The following is a 22,699-nucleotide window of genomic DNA, read 5'->3' as shown; positions in this document are numbered from 1 at the left end:
TGATTATTGCTTCAATAATTACAAAACTGTAGTGTTTTAAGGTGAATCCATTTTAATGCTGAAATATTTGATATTACATGAATGCAAACCACAATCACAAGGACTACCTTTTCTTGGTTAACTTGTATCCAGCAAAACAACCACAGTCTTATGTGGAAAATTTGGTTTTCTACCAGTAACTGACCACTTCCCTATAACCAATAGAACACAGGCAGTTTTTTTTTAATAGTATACCTCAGTGCAGTCAGTGTCGATACAGAATTCAGATATCTAAGAAAGTTTAAAATAGTGTTATTCCAAAACCTTTGAACAAATGGAAGGTACTAATTCTGATCTTAATGTTGCCTTAGATTGATGGTGACTGCAATAAGACAACAAACAACAGGAGTTTACAGGTTACCATACACTTTGATGATTTTTTTTCTCCCAGGAAGCATGTATTTTCATTGAGATATGCAGATACTTGTCCATTTGTTCCTCCCCAATAATCTCCCTACAGCAAGTGGAAGAAGTGCTACACTTGCCCTTCCACCTTTTCCCTTGCCTTCATTCAGAGCCCCAAACAGTCCTTCCTGGAGAAGCAACAATTCACCTGCAAGTTTGCAAAGGTCATCTACTGTATCCAGCGCTGCTGGGGCAGCCTCCTCTACATCAGCAAGACCTGATATGGGTTGGGGTCTGCTTTGTTGAACACCTTCATTTTATCCATAACAAACAGGATTTCCCAGCAGCCAATCACTTTAATTCCCATTTCCATTCCCGCTCTGACATCTCAATCCATGGCATCCCCTGCTGCCATGATGAAGCCACTCTCAGGATGGAGAAGCAGTATTTCATTCCATTTGGCAACCGTTCAACCTAACGGTATGAACATTGATTTCTCTAAATTCCAGTAATTATTCCCCCTCCCCTTCCCTCTTCTATTCACTCCAGCTCCCCGTTTACCTCTACTTTTCTACTCATCTGCCTATCATCTCCTATGGTCCACTCTCCTGTCATATCAGAAACCTCTTTCTCCAGCCCTTTACCTTTTCCACCTATCACCTCACAGCTTCTTATTTCATTCCACCCTCCCCCACCCATCTGGCTTCACATAACACTTTCTAGTTTGTACTCCTTCCTTTTCCCCTCCACCTTATTCTGGCTTTTTCCCCTTTCCTTTCCAGTCCTGAAGAAGGGTCTCGGCCCAAAACGTCAACTGTTTATTCATTTCCATAGATGCAGCCTGATCTGCTGAGTTCCTCCAGCATTTTACACGTGTTACTAAGGTCACTTATATTTTTGTGTATTAACTGAAATTCTTTACGTTGCTAGGCTGGAAGCTGTTCACTGTGGCTGCCACCCATTGTGCCCTAAGGCGTTAGTCTATCCGGAGATCTTTCCAGGTAAGTTAGTTGAATAGATACATTTTTGTTTATGAAACTGATGCAGAGCCCAGGTTGTTTCATCTTCTACCAGTTCTGTGACCCACCACCTTTCTTCCCGCTCCACCACTACTGAGGCATTTCCTGAAAGAAGGACGTGAATTACATACAACACCCACTCCTACTCATGCTTCACAGGAGTGAGAGATATATTAAATTTAACGGTGAGCTGTAAAAAGAAAAATTAATACAAATTAGTGGTCAGGGTTTTAAGCATGAGAAAATAGAGTGACAGAGATGTTTGTAGAAGTCATTCAAGACCTTCAAAGTTCAAAAGTTCCAAGTGAATTTATTATCGAAGTATGTATATGCCACCATATGCCTGAGATTTGTTTTTGCAAGTATTCATAGTATAACAAAGGAGTACAATGAAATCAATAGAAAAAAAAACTACACATAACAACTGACAAACAATGTGCAAAAGGAGATAAGCTGTGCAAATGCACAAAATTCATGAGTAAGTAAATAAAAATACTGAGAACAGGAGTTGTAGAGTCCTTGAAAGTGAGTCCATAGGTTGAGGAATCAGTTCAGTGTGAAGGTGAATGAAATCATCCATGCTGGTTCAGGAGCTTGATGGTTGAAGGGTAATTCTTTCTGACCTTGTGAACAAGACTGCTGAAAATAATCAGCTCAAACCGATAATGGGTTAATTATAACAGAAAATGTTGGAAATACTTAGTACTTCAAGCAGCATCTGTGGAAAGAGAGGCAGAGTTAACGTTTAAAATAAAAGACCCCTTGTCAGAACAAAGAGCTTCCGCACAAACCACTTTTGCTGAATTCCTGAATAAATGCTATACACATTGTATTTTTACATTAATCTACAATCTTTAATTTTATGAGTATAGCATCTTCATTATGTTTAATTTTTACAAGCGGGAGAGGAAATCACCATTTATGATGATCTTCAAGCTGACACATTAACTCTGTGCAATACACACAAAATATTGGAGGAACTCAGCAGGCCAGGCAGCATCTATGGAAAAGAGTACAGTTGATATTTTGGGCCAAGACTGTTCGGCAGGATTCTTCCATAGATGCTGCCTGGCCTGCTGAGTTCCTCCAGCATCTTGTGCTTGGGTTTTCAGCATCTGCAGATTTTCTCTTGTTTGTGATTGGACAATAACTCTGTCTTTTCCAGAACAGATATCTCCTGACCTGAGTTTTTCCAGCATTTTCTGTAATTCTTTAAAGATTTCCAATTGGTTTTAGATATTTTCAGAAGATGTGGTATAATTGGTTTTCAAAACACCACAACTGGATGAACAGAGTAGAACTGGAGTAATACAGAAGGTCAATGCCATGGAGAGATTTGAAAACAAGCCTGACAATAATAAGCTCGAGCTATTGCCGGGCTTGAAGCCAGTGTGAATCAGTTTACATAAGAAGTTGGGAAAATGGCTATGAAAACAAACTCTCAAATCATCTTTGCCATTTTTTGGTGACCAAAGCTATCCCAATAGATAACATGGATCAAGGAAACTCACTTCAATACGATGTGATCTCAGCTGCAGGCAAGATCTGGTCTGTTTCTCTTAAAGGTGACTAGAATCTCTACACATTGCACCATGCCTCAGCGCACTGTGGCTTCATGGTCTAGTTAGGGATTATGACTGAAGAATATGGTACAAAAGCAAGGATTAACCATTTTAAAGCTGAAAATTATGAAGAAAAACATGAAGAATATAGTTTTTGAGAAGCTTTAGCCATGTAAAGATAAAAGATCCAAATAAGAAAATATATCCAAAGTATTTTTCTCTATTACAGAATTTTTACAGATTTGTGTTTATACATATGGACAACATGTGAAATGATCTATTGATTATCAAAACAAGAGTAACTTGTATCTAAGTGTTTGGAATTAGAAAGTGATCTAAAATCTGTGTACATGGTTTCTTGTCCTTCACAACATAATTGTATTCCGTAGAGTGATTCTGTTCTTCACTTGTAAAGAAAAACAATATAAAGACATATGATTTGTAATCACATAGATTTTACGTTATAAGTCTGCATCTAAGCAATGTAATCTCTCACTGATGTCAGGCTCCTCCCAGTATATTTATTTACCTAAGTGCATATCCTGCTTGCCTCACTTAAATGAGCTCTCCTTCCATTTATATTAATTGTTCAGTTATAGCAAGTGGGAAAAAGTTATATATTTTAACTACTCTCTGGGTAAAGAGCTTTTGCCTGAATTCTTTATTGGCTTCATGGAAGCCTTATCAGATTTATTACAAACATGCAAGGGATTCTGCAGAAGCCATGAAATTCAGGCCAACACACACACACAAAACGCTCAAGGAACTCGGCAGGTCAGGCAGCATCTATGGAGAGGAATGAAGAGCCAACGTTTCAGGCAGAGACCTTTCATCAGGACTCAAGCAGATTGTTTTAATTTATTCATGTTCCTGACACTGCCTAGAAGAAGGCAATGACAAACTACTTCTATAGAAAAATTTGCCAGGAACAATCATAGTCATGGAAAGACCATGATCTCTCACGTCATACAACATGGCACATAAGAAACGAACGACACTTCAGAAGCAATAGCTTTTTTGAGTATAGGAATTTCTGTTTGAGCAGTTGCACATTATAGGGACCTGCAAAACCTTCAATCTCTGTAGAAGAAGTTAAAAAAAAAATGGTGTTGGTTAGAGATTACAAGATTCTTCCATCTAGCAAGTTTGTATTGGGCTTAATCCAATATATACTGCTCCTTTTGCACAATAAACCTGCCAAACTTTACACTGTAGTTTCACCTTCAAACCCTCAACTCTTTTAAGCAGTTGGTCTAGTGCCATCATGAATCCAGACACAGAGTAAACTGTAGCCAAATACCAAGCCAGGATATTATTCCCACGATAATTCATTTAGCTTGGCATCTTAGTGGACCAGTGAGTTAATTTTGACGATGCTGTCTAAAGCCTGTCCAAAAAAGCACAGTGCAGGGACTTCTTTGTTGGAGACATCTTGTCCATCATTATTATATTGCTGCAAATACCGCTGGAGGAAGACTCTGCTGTGCTTCTGATTGTGATTGACCCTGTCCTTGGTATGAAGTTGCAGGCTGAGAAATAGTACAAGAGTTAACTATTTAAACATTCCCTTATATATGAGAGACTTCAATTGATCTCATGCATGACCTGGATAAATTGCATTAAATTCACATTCTGCTTTTACCATATTCATCTTAATGTATCTGATGTCTCAACCTTACGTTGTCCAATCCCATGCTATAATAATAATGCCATCATCAGACATAGAAGCAGAGTTAGACAATTCGGATTGTCAGTCTGCTCGGGCATTCAATCATGGCTACTTTATTTTCCTTCTTAACTCCATTCCTCTGCCTTCTCCTCACACCTTTGATGTCCACTAATTAAGAACTTATCAACTTCCACTTTAATTATACTCAATGACTTGGCTTCCACGGCCTCCACAACCATCCATTGCAATGAATTCCACAGATTCACCACTCTCTGACTAAAGAAATTTCTCTTCACCTCTGTTCTAAAGGAACTTCCTTCTATATTGATTCTAGTTTTTCCCACTTTTGAAACATTCTTTCCATGCCCACTCTATCTAGTCCTTTCAATATTCAGTAATTGTCCATGAGATCCCCTCTCATTCTTCTAAAATCCAGTTACTACTGGCCCTGAGTCATTAAAGGTTAACTCTTTCATTAGCAGGATCGTTTTTCTAAACCTTGTCTGAACCCTCTCCAGTGCCAATCCAGCTAAGTATGGGGCCTTAAACTACTCACAATACTCCAAAAAATACTCCAGGTCAAACATGGTGGGAATTAGTTTAATGTTTTACTTATTTTGCTCTGTTTACTATGTGAAAGATTTTTCCTTTATTAATTCACGTTGTCATTTTCTGTGATTTTTTTTAAAGAAACATTTAAAAATTATGAAAACCTTTGACAGTTTTGAGAGAAAGCAAAGCTTCACACCATATTGTTTACCAGTGCATGGTCTCATAGTAATGTGGCCCGAGTCCTGATCACACTGAACCTTTGTTATCTAACTGCATAGAAAGGGTCATTTAGGTGCACCCCGTGTATCTGTCCCACAACACCTGCACACCAACAATCGGAAAGCAGTCTGGGTTCATCACCATCCAGCCAAGATTAATCTGAACCACATGGTATTTATCAATGAAGTCACCATTCTGTGCAGGCTTTTGTTCATAAAAAAAATCCATGTGATTTATTAACAGAGATGTATCTCTATGCTACTGCTCAGCAGCTGTTTAAGAAGCTTCAGAATTTCTGCAAGAGGCCAGATCTTATAAGAAGGAAGCCTGTTGAGGTAATTTATTTAATTAATTAACACAGGGGAAACTACAGGGTGCATGCATTCATAGTTTACAAAATGCTGGAGAAACTCAGCAGGGCATCTACAGAAACGAATAAACAGTTGATGTTTCAGGCCAAGACCCTTCTGCCAAAACATTGACTGTTTCTTCCCACAGACGCTGCCTGGCCTTCTGAGTTCCTCCAGCATTTTCTGCGTGTTGCTTCAGATTTCCAGCATCTGCAGAATCTCTGAGTTTCTGCACGAATAGTTGTCTATGTTATCATTTGCTGAAGTACTGAATGTATTTTTTTTAACTTTGTAAGTGCAAAAATTAGAAGCAATGCAAATAATTACAATACTCCTCAGTAAATGCTGCAATTCGAAATGCAACTTTGCACTTATTTATTATGATTTGAAAAAATTGAAATAAGCTTGCTCTTTAAAGGACGGAAGATGTGGATAATCTTATGTAATGTTTAGATTAACATCGGACAAGGACTTTATTCTTTAAAATATAGAAGATCAAGGAGAGATTTGATAGAGCTATACAAAATTATGAGGGGTATAGACAGGGTAAATGCAAGCAGGCTTTTTCCACAGGGCTGGATGGGACTACAACCAGAGGTCATAGGTTAAGGGAGAAAGGTGAAAGGTTTAGGGTTAACAAGAGGGGCTGCTTCTCCACTCAAGAGGGTTGTGAGAGTGTGGAATGAGCTCTTCCCAGTGCAAGTGGTGCATACAAGCTCGATTACAATGTTTAGGAAAAGTTTCCATAGACACATGGATGTTAGGGGTATGGAGGGTGGTGGTCCCAGTGCAGTTTAATGGGAATAGGCAGTTTAAATGGCTCGACATAGACTAGATGGGCTGAAGGGGCCTATTCCTGTGCTGTACTTTGCTATGATTTTAATGAATAAGAAAACCAATAGTATTGGCACTCCAAGAACGGGGATTGGCTGATTTGAAAGAAATCATCAACGGTAATAAATGTTTCAAACTCTGGCAGCATTTTAGACAGCTCAGACACAGACAGTGTGAGAAACGAAATCCACTTTGCCTTTATTGTAGATTCTCAAACCCATGGAATTGAGGTTTTCAAAAAGCGTTAAGAACATACCCATGTTTTCAAATGCTTAGCTAAGCTGACTAATCTATCGCAAAATTATTATGGGCACTTAACAGGTAGTGGGTTAAGCAAAGGGCTCATTTGACTTGCCATATTTATAAATTAAGTCTGGTAACATCAGCTTATTACAATAGATGTAATAGATAAAAATAACTTGAAGGGTGTCTGGAAAATTCAAACAAAGTACTAAAATATTTAAATGTCAAAAATACTTTATATTACTGATGAAATGTTACTTATTGAATATGAATACAGTACCAAAATTAGATTCTCAGAAGTCTCTGTAGAAATCTTGCTTTTTTGATTAGCGTCCAGTGCAAAATAAACCTCAGCATCAATGATACAGGATTTTCAAAAATAAATAACCTTCCACACTAAAATAAAGATATCCAACTGGTTAAATAATAAATGGACTAATTGAATCGGGAATTGACATTCAGATGCTGGACATGCATGTTAATATTCTAAGTCTTTAGATTTGTATAGTACTTTAAATATGCTTTGGGAATGATAGTTCCACTAGAACTCTGGTGGGGAATAAAGAGATGTAGTATGATAGTTAAGTACTGTTCTATGCAATACGATTGCTTGATACAACATATCTTTCAATGTTTATGCTGTATTAAAACCCAGTTTGTATGTTAAAATAATAAATATTAAGGTGAATTTACTGGTCTTATATAATTATGAGTTTAAATTTGCTTCTGTTATTTTCTGGCATCATATGGAGTCCTGTTGAGTTTTAACTGCATGTGTAAGATATAATAAGATATCTAGAAAACTAATTTCAAAATTCAAACTGGATTCCCAAAGGGAATTTCTCTTCAGAAGAATATTGTGTCTTGGCTAAAGTCGAGGGAAGTGGATAACCAACCAGCTTAAATGGCAGTGCACTTTCAAATATCATTTAGTATTTTATTAACTAAAACATCTGCACTGTTAATTATTGACAGCTTTTTTACTAGTCTATCACTCTAATTTCAAGTAACCATTTAAATGAAAGTTTAACATTAAAAAATCCCATTAGTTTAACTCTGCAAAATGGTAAGCCCCTGTCATTTAGGTCAAAAATGTGCGAAACAAAAACTCAATTTAACACACAATTTCAAACTCATTATCTTTCAATGTCTATTAACTTGGCAATGGTTCAGATGCCAGCTCATAATACTTAAGAATGCTGAGTGCACAGTTCCTCAGTCCCTCATCATTCCTGCATGCTGCATACTGCACATTCTTCTGGTTAAATTTGAGCTTTAAAAGGGAAATTATTGTCAACTTTCCAGCTGCATCCAGTATTTGAACTTTTCTAATTCAATAACAGTGCTCTTACATTTTTTTTTATTTAAGCTACTTCCCGAATGAATGATTTAGTCAATTGTTTGGTACAGCGTTTCCAATAATAGGTCTCTCTTTTGTGTACCTGCTTATCCTACAACAGAATGTTAAACTCTGGCATTGAAGCATAAATGCGATTGACAGGAAGGTCACTGCAAACTGAATTTTTTGTTTTTATATGTCCTCAAAACATTTCCAATAGTGAGTGATGAAAGAGACTACTCATGATGATTCGGCAGTGCAGGGTGTTAGTAAATTGTGTGGAACCTGTGTTTGAAGTAAACACATATTGTTGGGTTGAAAGTCGCTCTATGTGGCTTCTATGTACATTTACTTTGGATAGTTTTAAAATAAACTGGGCTGAACATTTTTAGTAGCAGAAAGCTGTCCAAATTTTGAGTACATTAAGGTTAAGGATCTCATGCCTGAGACATAACTAGGGTGATATCAGTGATGTTGCTGGAATCTACTTTTTATCATAGGAAACTCAGTCAAGAATAATTCTAGAAGAATAACCCTGTGAACTTTAGGAAAGGATACATGTCAAATAAAAATAGTTGATTGATAGCAAATGTATTTTTCCTAATGATATGAGCAAGTTACAGCAACAAAGAGTCCACCTAGAATGTTTCAACATATGCAAAACACACAGGAAGCTGGAGGAGCTCCGCAGGTCAGGCAGCATCTATAGAAATGAATGAACAGTTAATGTTCTGACCCTACACCCTTCATCAGGACTACATATGTTTTAACCTGTCACGTTTCCCACTTTACTCAATCAATGGAACCTAATGAGAATGAGAAGATGCTTTGGTATTAACTCATTATGCCCCGATATATTAAGTGTATGTAGATTTTCAGTGTGTATTCAAAATGGAATTTTAACGTGTAGCTATTAATTAAAAAGGATAAAACAAAAAAATTAAAATCTTTGTCAGGGTTACAATCTGTGGTATTCTCTGTATTAGATAAATTGAATTGTTTATGTTAAAACAAGCAATTTGGTGCTCTTCTGTAAGTTCTTAAAAATTCACAGTTCTGTTGGTGCTGTGAAAGTTGGATTTTATGAAAGAACAGAGTCGTAAGAGCAATCAGACATGGTACTCTTGATAAAGGAGTAGTTTGTTGTTCACCAATAAATTCTGGGGCCTCACAGGTGAAGGCTGCTCAATCCCCACTCCACACACCCACCACTTCTGCTACTTCAGCACTGCGTGCTGCATTCTTGAAGTTTCTGTCTTTCAAATGAAAAGGTTGAACAAAGGTTCTTCCTTTTCTTTCGGTTGAACAAAAGGGAGGCTGAGACGGTCAACATCTCAATCAAATGCTCTGAACGTAGTTGCTTAAGCATGTAAAGACTCGTCTTAAAAGCAAAGTTTTATTAATAAAAAAACAACCTGAACATGAGCCGCGGTACTTTACCCAGACCACAGAACTGCCCAACATTCAATGCAGCTGGATAATAAACTGCCTGTCAAGCTCTCACCGATCATCAAGAGAGTCTGTGGAGGAAATGGAAATGTTAAACTGTTGTTTTATTCCATCCAGTCAGTGTGACTTGGAATTTTACTATGCACATATAGTATGGCGTCTATGCCAAAAGGGTCTTTCTATACTAAAACAAAAGAGCACTGAAATATTCTATTCCCCAGTATTGACAGCACAGATTCACAATGCTTATTGCCCATCAAAGTATTTACTGAGGTTGAAGTTCTGGTAAGCGATTGAACCCAAAGGGCAGGAGTAAAAGCATTATTGACTATAATTCTCTAGTTATAGGAGCTAAAGTTTTTACCTTCACATTGAAGTTAGTGAATTTGATGATGTAATAATATCCTTGGGCTCTGAGCATTATTATTTATAAATCGCTCAATAATTTAATACTGTCAATCTCCAAGATGGTCAAATTTGTATACCGTTGCTCCTTGAAATACTGTTTGGGTAGTATGAAATCTTATTAAAGAACTGATACTTAAACTGTAGCCAAGGGGGAAAATAAATACTGACTGACATTTGCGAGATAGAAATGTTAAAGTGTTGTCCCTTAAAGTATAAGTAACCTGTGCATGCAATAATATATCCTGGATGACCTTTACAGCCCTAGTGGCTATATTTAACACTTTCACTGATAGCAGAGTTTTGTCTTTTCCTTAATACCTATCTATTTTCCCTCGTGTCTCCAGAAATATACTTAGTCATCCTTTTGAATGGAAGTCAAAACTGTGCCTACATAGAATCAGGCTTTGTTTTTAACAACATGGACCATGACAACTGACTCCATAATAGACACTACACAAAATACTGTGGATGCTATAAGTACTCAGCAGCTCAGGCAGCATCTGTGGGAGGAATACAGAGATATCCATTGCTTTAGGTTGACAGCCTGTTCTCTTTTGTTTTCTACGTTAAAAATTGTCAATTGGAGTCATAGAAAAATATAGCATGGAAACAGGCCCTTTGGCCCATCTAATCCATGCTAAGCCATTTAACCTCCCATCAGCCTGCCCCCGGACCTTAACCCTCCGTACCCCTTCCACCTATGTACCTATCCAATCTTCTCTTAAATGTTGAAGTGGAGCTTGCATGCACCACTGGCGCTGGCAGCTTGTTCCACTCTCCGACAATCCTCAAAGTGATGTTACTTCCCCTCATGTTCCCCTTAAACTTTTCACCTTTCAGACCTCTAGTTGCAGCCCCACCCAACCTCAGTGGAGAAAGCCTGCTTGCATTTTACCCTATCTATGCCCCTCTCATAATTTTGTATTAATGAGAAAACGATGGTGGATGAAAGGATTTTAAAATACTTGCCAAGCAGTTTGATGAATTAGATTTGTCTTTGATAGACTTTCATCATTCTGCATTGTCACAGTTATGTCTGGATAGCTGCATTTATTGTTACTTCAGAAAATATAAAGTCAGAGAGCCAAGGTGAGATAGCAAGAAGTGTGACAACAGGATACTGAGTAATATCAAGATGAATTACTTGATTTAGAGGTTTAGATCTAATTTTGAAAATTGGTTTCCTGTGGTTAACAACAAGCTGTCTTCTGATTGAGAAAATTGATGTTAGCTGATCAGCTGATTTTATTGATCAGATGGTAATTTTGAAGGCTTTTATTTGTACTTTGTTGTTTGTATGTACCTGTGATTGGAAAATACAATAGGTCATGCAGCTGGAGGGGGAGAAAGGTTATGATCATTACTCTATTTTGCAGCTTACACTACAAATTGAACTGAATATTAAGGAATTATAACATAGAAAAGAACAGTCAGAAACATATACTGAGTATAACAATTGGGAATATATTTCTGGCGAAGTTAATGACATCTAAAGTCTGTGCATAAGATTTGAGAAGCTGATAAACTTCAACCAAATTCTAGGATGCATTAAACACTTGAGCACACTCCAGGCTATTTTAATTCTCTCCTTTCAATACAACCCTCCATGTATTTTCTGATTCAAAGCATTCCTTTTGGTCTTCATATCTATAATTACCACAGGCTAAGGTTCAACATTATGACTTAGAATCATGTGACAGGAGGAGCGCAGCTTTACAAGATTATGACAATGGTGTGTTTCTGTTGGGAAATAATATGTGTCCATATCAAAGAGAAGTAGGAAGTTTTAGTGAGAATTAACGGGCTTTCTTTCATTAAATTATGACTTTTGTTTAGGTATAGTATATTAGATAACAGATGAATGTGAGTCCATTGCAAAGCAGTTGTTCAATCAAGTGCATCTCAAATGGTGCTTTCAACTACCTGCTGCTTATTCTGTATTATTTATGATGGGGTACAGTTTAATTCTTCACATTTTCAGACCTGTGTACAATGGTACAGTATAAGCTCTGATGAACTGGAAGGTTAATTAAGATTGTTATCAGATTCTAAGCAAATATATTTCTAATATCATATGTTATTGAGGTCAAAAAGAATAAAACTAGGAAGGAATATTATTGCTACAACAGTAGGTAAGAATGATTTTAACATAGTACATTTACATACATCTTCAACAGTAATTACTGGTTTCACTTTCCCCTTTATTTTCCGTTCTCCACTTGAAATAGGATATTATTGATATCAAGTGGGAAAATCAAAGATCTTAGAAGTTAATTTCTAACATTAGAATACCCATGTAACTTTTCATGTACTTTAATAAAGGAGTAAAGGGATCAAATCCTGAAATCATCAGTTAGTTGCACAGATGTGTTTAGGATGCTGTCCCATATGTATCCAGAAATTGCAATAGTTGGCTTAATTGTTACAGTTACTGCTGAGGGGTCCATATTGCTAACATCACTGGAGAGATGTTCTCAATGGGTTCTGATGGTCATTTCAATTACATTGATTCTTGGATAATACGTGTTATCAGTTGAAAGATAGCCTGAAGGTTTTAGTGAGAAATAAATGGATTTTCTTGCACGAGGCTTTAAATATTGGGTTTTGAAGTAATTGAGTAATGGCCCACGTGATAATTTAGACCCATTCCATTTGTTTCGCATCAGCCTTAGAGAAATATCATTCCAGCTCCAAAACAACTCTTGGCCCTTAGTATGCTAAATGACTGTTGTAACTATGATCAGTCCAATTAGCAACACTCACCAATTGCAGTGGTTAGAGGAGGAATGACAACTTCCTAGATTTAATGACTGACACAAACATCCCAGGCACTTGAGGGAGCATTGTAAACTCACTTTTAACAGAATACCCTTTTGTTATGTGTTTCTTATGGCCAAGAACTTGTAGCCAGTATATTTCTTCAATACCTCTTACAAATAGAATAAAATTCCACTTATTAGCTATTGTGGAATAATTTGGACTTTTCCTCAATGAGTACATAAAGGGTCTGACTTCTGAATAGAATGAATTTTTGGAGTTATTACTTAGAATGGAGCAAACACAACTTTCGAGGGATTTTTAAACTACAGAGCTATAATCTAGTAGACTGATTTCTAGTATGTTCTGCGATCAACCTGATAATATATTTTCCAGGAACTAGTGTTAGGATATTTGACAAAGACTCTTGGCTTTATTTATAACATTTCTGATGATTTTTTGAGTACTATGAATGAAAGGTATTTTGACTTGACCTAATGAAGATGACTTTTCCATCTTCATTTCCAATTACTTTTAATTATCTTGCTCATTAGCCTAGGAGAGTTTTATTTTTGCTATGATACAGCTATATTAATAATCTATAGAAATGCAAAGACTAAAAGAACATGGAAAGTGGCCATTTGACCCATTGAATCTAAGGCAGTTAGTTCAATGTCTCTTCCGATAAGGAAAATTTAAATCACTCCAATATATTTGCTGATGGAAGCCTTTCACTCTGCATAATTTGCAAACTCACATCATTGCTTAATTCTGACTCACACATCTTTAGAAAACTACTATCAATCTGCATCATAATTTGATATCATAATTGTTCTTCATGGCATTGTGGGTGAGATCATCAGAGTTATGACTGGTACTGTTTCATGATTATTCATTACATTAAGGGCATTAATTTTAGCATTTTCTTTGGATAGCATATGCTAGAATGGAACTTCCTTGGAATATATTATAAGATAAACTATGGTTTCCCTTTCAACTCAGTGTTTAATTTACTCATTTTGCATTGATTACAGAATGAGAATTCCCCCCCCCCCTTTCCTTTTAGCACATCCACAGGAACACACAGCTAGATATTAATAGCATTCTTGGAGATCAGGGACACAAGAAATGTATACAAAATGAGCATGCATTCAGGAAGAGACATGCATGGTAACAATTGGAAATCTGTTCTGCATAGTCTTTTGGGAGAGTTGGAAGTGGGATTATTGTATTATATTTTATAATCTAAGGAATAATCATGTGCTCAATGGAATTCAGAAGGATGAGGGGTGACCTCATTGAAACCTATCAAATGTTGAAAGGCCTAAAAAGAGTGGATGTGGAGAGGATGTTACCTATGGAGAGGGAGTCTAGGACCGGAGAACACAGCCTCAGAATAGAGCGATGTCCAATTAGAACAGAGATGAGGGGGAATTTCTTTAGCCAGAGTGTGGTGAATCTGTGGAGTTTGTTGCCACAGGTGAATGTGGAGGCCAAGTCTTTATGTATATTTAAGACAGAAATTAATAGATTCTCGATTAGTCAGGGCATGTGGGATACAGGGAGAAGGCTGGGAGGGAAAGTGGAGCAGACTCATGGGCCAAATGGCCTAATTCTGCTCCTATATCTAATAGTCTTATAGAATATGTAGCCATAAAAAATGCATATTCCAGTGATGAAAGTAGGAGGTATGGAAGGTGAAAGAGAAACCCCATTTTCTAATGAATTCGCACACTCACTTAATTTGAGGGTCCAAGAGACTTACAGTCATTCATATTGAGAGCAACACAATATAAGCAAGCTTACTTCCCCATCGCGCTCGGAACAATATGCTGAAGAATACATCAAGTTTGCAGAAAAATTAAGCAATTTATAGCTGGTAAGTGAGTTTGATTTTTATTACCTAACATTATAAAATCTGGCAAGGAAATAACATCCAATGAGATTGCAGACATTTCAACCACATTGTGAATGTTGTAGCCTAAATTTTGATGCAGGCATACTGGGGCTGAAGCACATTTTTAAATGTTGATGTTGAAAAGCACTGAAAATGAAGAATCATAAGACATAGACACAGTTGGCAGCTGTTAACCAACCATACTGCTTTTCCATCTTAGCGCAGCAAGTTGGCTTAGAGTTCATGTTAAAACATAGAAGAGTACAGCACAGGAACAGACCCTTCAGCCCACAATGTTGTGTCAAACCAGCTGAAAATCAAAAACACCCAAACATTAATCCCACCTACCTACACATCATCCATATCCCACCATCATCCTTGCTTCCATGCAAAAGTCTGTTAAGTGTCTCTAATGTATTTGCCTCTACCACCATACCAGGCAGAGCATTCCAGGCATCCACCACTTACCCTTCACATCCCCCTCTTACCCCTCACAACCTCATTTGACCCTACCTTCAATGAATGCTCTCCGGTGTTAGACACTTCAACCTGAGGATACAGATACTCCCTGTCCACTCTGCCTATGCCTCTCATAATCTTGTAAACCTCTATCAGATCTCACCTCAGCCTCTGCCGCTCTGGAGAAAATGACCCAAGTTTAGCCAGCCTCTCATGATTGCATGTGCCCTCTAAACCAGGCAGAATCCTAGTAAACCTCTTCTGCTCCCTGTCCAAAGCCTCAATATCCCTCCTATAGTGGGGTGATCAGAACTGTAGGTTTTGATGTACATGTGATAAATAAACAAATCTCTATCTGAATTTCTGACTGACAGACCACAATCAGCAAGATTAGGGAGCAACACCTCCACTACAATCACCCTCAACGCTGGCAAAATTCCACCCCTACGCACTCTTGGCTTACTCAAAGAGTCCATGTACATTTATTATCAAAGAATGCATGCAGTATAAAACCCTGAGGCGTGTCATTCCACAGTCAGCCACAAAATAAAGAAAACCTCGGAACTTGTTTAAAGAAAAATATTAAATGCCCAACGCACAAAAGAAGAACAAGTTGTGCAAGTTTAAAAAAAAGATGAGCGAGAAACACAAAAGACAAACCACCAAATAACAAAGACGTTGAAAGAGTCCAGTCATATCAAGTTCAATTCGGTGTCGCTTCTCTCACTCTCTGCACCATTCCACCCAATCAAAATAATACAAAGCAGCAACAGAAAAAGAACTGACCAGAAACCAGAAACACATCGTAACGTGAGCTACAGAGTCCAATCCACAAACCATGTAGATTAAAGCTTGCCCAAGATCTATTGACTCTGGTAGTGTCAAGAAAGAGGGAGGAAGAAAGACCGTTCATATATAGGCACCTTCCCCTGAGAGCAGCGAGGGAGAGAGACCATCCCCGCGCAGGTAGACGGCGCTGAACACCCACCCCTTTTCCGCTCTCATCCTCGTTGATTTCAATCTTCCTCAATGCTGTAATCGGCAGGATCGGCAAGAAATGGAGTCCATCATGGGCTCGCACCCTATCTCCAGGCTTCTTGGCCTGCCTGCCACATACTTCACTTGAAACCTCGCTGAACTCCCTCATGGACAGCAAAGCACCAGGTCACTCAATCGGCCTGAAAACACAGCACTAAAACGTAGATCACAAGCTACAGTAGCAGAACTACATTTGAAAGAAAATACAAAATGAAGGAAGTAGTTTCATGAACCGTCTGAAGAATGTTGTCCTTGGTTGCATTGTTCACTAGCACTATCTTCTCCCTTACTCGAACTACTAATTTATGTGCTGTAAAGTCGTCTGGCTCTTTGTGTAGAATTAAATCTTAAGCAACGTAGGAGAAGACAACCTTGAACAGATGGCATAGTACCAGGAGTGAAGTGGCACAGAATAGATTAAAACCCATTGCTTATTACAAACAAGCCATTATGGATGTCAAAAAGTAGAAGATGATAAAGGGCCTGGGGGTGATAAAATCTGTGGTATAATGGTGCATGTAACAACAATTTTATATTACACAACAAGCATCCAGCTTCACCAGAGTTAAAGGGCATTTATCCTGGTTTCAGCAATATGCATATCACTATCCATATACTTTCTTCATACTCGGAGTTTAATTTTTTAATCAGGAAAGCATCAATGACCAGACTAAGGTGTGAATACTCTGTGACAATGATGTACAATTTATTACTGCATGCATCATTTGAAGTAGATGCTGGACAGACAAAATTATACTACAGAATATTGATGAAGGAAGGACAGGTAAATCTCTGATCAGAATGGAGGAAGTGGAATACATAGCAAAAACAGAAGTACCCATTCATCTGCAGAATAGCCAAGGAGACCTTGAAGCATTTTCATCTCTATTAGAGGATTGATGTGCATATTGTCTTATACTGAATTCACATCAATGTGACAGCTTGCATCTTATTTATCACTGAGAATTTGATGAAAAAACGCCTGTCTCTCAAAGGTGGGTAAATTGGATTGAGTGAATGACTATTCAGAACTACATGAATTACTGTATACCAGGGCAACCCTGAAACATGATTAGCCATTGCTCAGGATTTAAAATAACTTGCTTGCTGTCCAGATTAGTGGGTTCTGAGGTTGCTAAAGAGATCAATGTAGGAACTACAGGCCCTTCAGCTGATGGGGTAATCAGTGGCTGGTGGGCCAGATGAGATGAACTACAGGTTCTGCCATTATTTAGGACCTCAGTGCTCCAGATGCATGTACTTGAGGCTTTCAATACCATCCCGAATGTTCCTCCATATATAGTCAAGTGCCAGAGATGCCCAGGAGTCATTGGAGATGTTCACATTTCTTCAAGGAGGTTTTCAGCATCCTTGAATCTTTTCCTCTGTCCATTTGGTAATCCCTTCCTGTGGGAGAGCCCAGAACAAGGTATCTGTTTAAAAAATCAAATGTAGGATATATTGCAATGTCTCCGTAATATTCATAACATCATCAGCTTATCAACAATAAAAAACAAGAATTGCATTGGATGCTTAAATTTTTTTGTGTTACTTTTGCATTTTCTGTCATTTGGTGCAGTGGTGAATAAGGTGACCAGACTATATCTGATTGTTGTGTTCCTAATGAAGTGGCCACTTTATTAGGAACACTATACATCTGGTCGTTAATGCACATGTTAAATACGCCAGTCATCTGGCAGCAAATCAGTGCATAAAACATGCAGACATGGTCAAGAGGTTCATTTGTTGTTCAGACCAAACATCAGAATGGGGAAGAAATGTGATCCAGGTGACTTTGACCATGGAATGATTGTTGGTGCCAGATAGGGATGTTTTGAGTATCTCAGAAACTGCTGATGGCCTGGGAGTTTTATACACAGCAGTCTCTAGACTTAACAGAGAATTGTGTGAAAAACAAAAAGAAGCATAATTTGATTGGGAAGCAGCTGTGCTGCTGAAAAATGCCTTGTAATTGAAAGAGGTCAGAAGAGAATAGCTAGACTGGATCAAGCTAACAGGAAGGTGACTAACTCAGGTAACAACACATTGCAACAGTGGTGTGCAGAAGAGCTTTTCTAAACACACGTGTTGAAGCTTGAAGTGGATGGGCTACAGTAGCAGAGACCACCAACATGTACTCAGTGGCCACTTTATTTGGCACAAGAAGTACCTAATAAAGTGGCCACTGAGTGTATAATCTTAATATTATATTTCCTGTTTTAGTTTCTCATTGAATTTATTGGGACCATCCCAATAACTACTAGCTGAAATTTGACTAATATCATAATTTAGTCTCAATCAGGTCTAATTAACCTTGTGCAATGAGTGAAAATGAAGCAAAATCAGCTAATATAAATACTTACAGACATGGTTTTGATGGTAGGAGAAGAATATAAACTTCCAATGATATCTTAATATCATTGGCAATCATTCTGGCAATCAGACATCCATGCCAAAACCTTTCTTTATGCTATGTATGTTTATGCTGCCTTACATAACTAATTTTAAAATAGTTGAGCTCTTAAAGATTTTTGACAAAACTAACAAAGTAATACATTCATCCTTGATTTGCCCAGCTTGGATAATTTTCAAGATTACATTGAAATCTTGGACAATTTACTATGCAGTGAATATGAGAGTGGTTTCTACTTTAGATACATCCGTATGAGTGAATGCAAGTCGTGCTCAAAATCTTCAAGTTTTCCAAAGTGAATTCGTGATTTGCAAGTTTCGATGCAAATCCATTAACCAACTTTTGGGAATAATAACTATCTCAGAGTTTGCATTCAGCAGTGAGATGCCAACAGTAACCCCAAAATATTGAACACTTTTGCATATTACCCTTCCAACATCTCTTACCACCATTAGGAAAATTCTTGGAAGTGTCAAAGACTCATTGAACACTACATCACGGAAACAGGCCCTTCAGCCCATCTAATCCATGCTGAACTGTTATTCTGCCTAGTCCTGGCCTATACTGTAGTCCTCCATAGGCCTCCCATTAAAGTACAGTACTTAATCAAACTAGTACTCCTCAGTCTAAATACACCACTGTGCAACTGGGTCTTGGACTTCCTAACCAACGGAACTCAGATAGTCAGGCCACACAACCGCTCCTCCCTCCCCATCATCTGCAACTTGGGTGCCCCCCCCGGGTTGTGTACTGACCCTGTTGCTGTATACTCTGCTCACATGTGACTGTCTGACCGAACACTCGAGTAATCACATTGTCAAGTTTGCTGATGACGTGACTGTGGTTGGGCTCGCCACCAACAACGATGAGATGGCCTATACAGAGGAAGTGGGAGAGCCCGAGGCTGGTGCCAGGCAAACAACATCTTCCTTAATGTCAACAAATCAAAGGAGGTGGTTGTCAATTTCAAGAGAACTCATGCCACTCAAATCACTCTTTGCATTGGCAGCACAGCAGTGGAAACTGTGAGCAATTTCAAACTCCTAGAAATGCACATCTTGCACAACCATTCATGGTCCCAAACACATCCTGCACAATCAGGAAAGCTCGCCAACATCTCTACCTTTGGAGGAGGTTGAAGAGAGCTAGAATATGTGCATCTATAATCACATCACTCTACAGAGGCACAGAAGAGAGCATCTTAACGAGCTGTGTCACTGCATGGTACAGACACTGCACTGCAGCAGACAGGAAGGCTGTACAACGGGTAGTCAAAATTACCCAATGCATCGCCGGCACTAACCTACCTGCCATCAAGGACGTGTATACAAAAAGGTGCTGGAAAAGGGGCCAGTGGCATTATGAAGGATCTCGCCAACAGTGCTTATTGACTGTTTGTCCCTACTCAGGTAGGAGGTTACTTAAAATTGATACCAGGACAACCAATCTCAAAAAAACAGTTACTCTCCCCAAGCAGGAAGGCTAATCAACACCTCCACACCCCCAACCACCCCTTCTTTATCATTTCTTGTCAGTCACCTTATGTATAGGCACTTCTCTGTCTAGTGTCATTTTACGGACATGCCATCAGGCTCTGTATATAAGCTATCTTATGTATTTATATTTATTGAAATTTTTCAAAGAAATATTGTTTTCTGTATCTTGTGTATTCTGTGCTGCATCAGATCTGGGGTAACAATTATCTCATTCTCCTCGAACTTGTGTACTAGAATTTACAGTAAACATTCTTGAATCTTGAAACTTCCCTTAAATGCTGAGATCAAACCGGCATCCACCACTAACGATGGAGATTCATTCCACGCTTGCAGCATCCTCTGAGTGAAGAAGATCACCCTCAGGTTCCCCGTAAATATTTCTCCTTTCATCTTTAACCTATAGCCTCTCTTTGGAGTCTCACCCAACCTCAGTGGAATAAAGCCAGCTTACATAAACTCTACCTATATACCCTTAATAAGGGGTACTCTTGTCAGCGCCAAGTCAAGTGGGAAGATATATCTTCCCCTTCTAAATCCTGTCATACCAGAAGGTGTGTAGTAGAACAGAACAAGTCCCATTAAAATGTCTTCTCATAACATTTATACAGCTGTGCAGCAATTAAATACCATATTAGATATTGGTTTTTTTTGGAGTTTCCGGTGTCTTGAGATTACATAATCTTGACTGGAATTGATGCATGCATTTCCTTAAAAATAGAATCTATTGATTTGTTCATTGATGTCAGAAGGAAGCATCTTGGTTTTAAATGGTTAGTAAGGTATTGGGCGACCTGCTCCCACCTTGTTCTATACCGTCAATGAACCGAGACAATCTTCTGAAGGTTTCTGTCTGGAGAATGCTCAGTGCTTCCCCAAAAAGGATTAGAAGCTGCTTTCAGCCTTGGAGCCAACAGTGCCAATTATCATCAAATCATGGCACATTTTATGCACAAGTAAATCAACTGAGATCTGGCTCAGTCTCAAATGAAAGAACAAGATACCATTCTTTCATTTGAACTGAATATGTATGTAAGTGCTTGCTACTCTTTGACTCTCCCAATCTAGCCCCAGTAATAGTTACCATGTTCACCTCACATGTGAAATGTCTAGAGTTCAATTGCAGGGAGATTTTGGGGTCCAGGTCCATAGTTCTCTGAAAGAGACCATACAATTGGATAAGGTGGCAAAGAAGGTGTATGGAATGCTTGCCTTCATTGATGAAGGTCTTGTCTGCAAGCGTAAGGAAGCCATGCTGCAGCTGTGAACTTCAGTCAGACCACACTTGGAGTTTTGTGTGCATTTTTGGTTGCTCCATTATAGGATGGATGCAGAGACTAGAAAGATACAAAAGAAGTTTACCAGGATGGTGCCTGGGTTAGAGAGTATGAGCTATAAGAACAGGTTGGATAAGCTTGTTCTTAGAACATCGGAGGCTGAGGGGAGATCTGAAGGAAGTTTTTAAAATTATAAGAGGCGTAGATGGAATCAGCAGTGAGAAATTATTCTCCAAGGTAGAAAGGCCAAACACCAGAGGACATGCTTTTAAGGTTAGAGGGGGGGTGTTTAAAGGTGATGTGAGGAGGCAGTTTTTTATACAGAAGGGGATTGTAATGGGTTACCAGGTAGTAGTGGAACCAGGCTGTTTGGTGGAGTTTAACAGGCCTTTAGGTAGACACATAAATGTGAAGGGAAAGGAGGGATATGGGTGACATACAGGAGGAAAACATAGTATAAATCAGCATCAAGCTTGGGACAACATTCTAGGCTGAACTGTCTGTCCAGTGTTGTACTGTTCTATTTCAATATAAGATGCATTGAGTGGATCCATCTATAAAGAGCAGTATGCTAACCTCCTGTATAATCCAGTTAATTAAAAGTTCCAAATTTCTGAATTGACAGCCTTTTGCAATTGATTTTTTTTCTTCATCTCTTGCAATATTCAGTTAATTTTTTTTTATCTACTTTGCAAAATAAGCTTTGTGAAACATAATACAATAAATTAAAACTAATTGTCATTGGTAGCTATTTAAATTGCTTACCTATCAAATGTGGTAGCTTGTGTAACCTTTTTTTTATATCCAGAGCCGATTCAGTTATCCCGCTCTCCTTGGCAATACTTCTGAGCACAGTAATGAACGCCACATGGCAAACACATGAACTCGCTTTAGTTTAATTACTCTGATCATAGAATTGTGCTTCAACTTTTGCTGTGAACCCCATGTCTTCCATCTGGGTGAGCACATAGTCAAATGGATGTTTAACTTGTAGAATTTTAATATCCTAATAGTACTGTCACAATGAATATGTTAACAACTGATTAAAGCTTTCAAAGATGTATATTTTGAAAATTATTTTGTCTCTTCTACCATTGGAATTCCCAGTTGCCCACACTTTGCAACATGCTTTCCTACTCCCTGCTTCTCCCTCAACCCCATTAATCACTTCTTAATTTCTCAACTGTTGCCCACACTTTAAATGCTTTGTTCATGGTGTGAAGTTTTAACATTCCTTCTCCCATATAAAGAGTACTGCAGAAATAAATATTGCATTCTGATTTGAACGTGCTGCATCCCAGGATGAAGTGTCCAGAGATATCTCCATTCCTGTTAAT

At 38.2% G+C, this 22,699-nt stretch overlaps 1 protein-coding gene across 3 annotated transcripts in view; it reads left to right on the top strand.

The window, feature by feature from the left end:
* Window positions 1-22,699, top strand: part of gtdc1 (glycosyltransferase-like domain containing 1) — a 373,767-nt gene that overhangs the window by 333,838 nt on the left and 17,230 nt on the right. For 2 of the 3 annotated variants that reach the window (XM_059970257.1, XM_059970254.1), the window contains exons 10-11: window positions 1,315-1,385; window positions 5,649-5,740. In XM_059970257.1, the coding sequence (XP_059826240.1) occupies window positions 1,315-1,385; window positions 5,649-5,740 (163 nt within the window). Of the gene's footprint in view, window positions 1-1,314; window positions 1,386-5,648; window positions 5,741-22,170 lie in introns of all 3 variants that reach the window. The other variant, XM_059970255.1, reaches the window with a different exon arrangement.

This window comes from Hypanus sabinus, chromosome 5 (assembly GCF_030144855.1).
Source record: "Hypanus sabinus isolate sHypSab1 chromosome 5, sHypSab1.hap1, whole genome shotgun sequence".
Lineage (NCBI taxonomy): Eukaryota > Metazoa > Chordata > Chondrichthyes > Myliobatiformes > Dasyatidae > Hypanus > Hypanus sabinus.
Note: the sequence above shows the minus strand (reverse complement) of the source record. Positions and strands in the feature narration are given on the sequence as shown.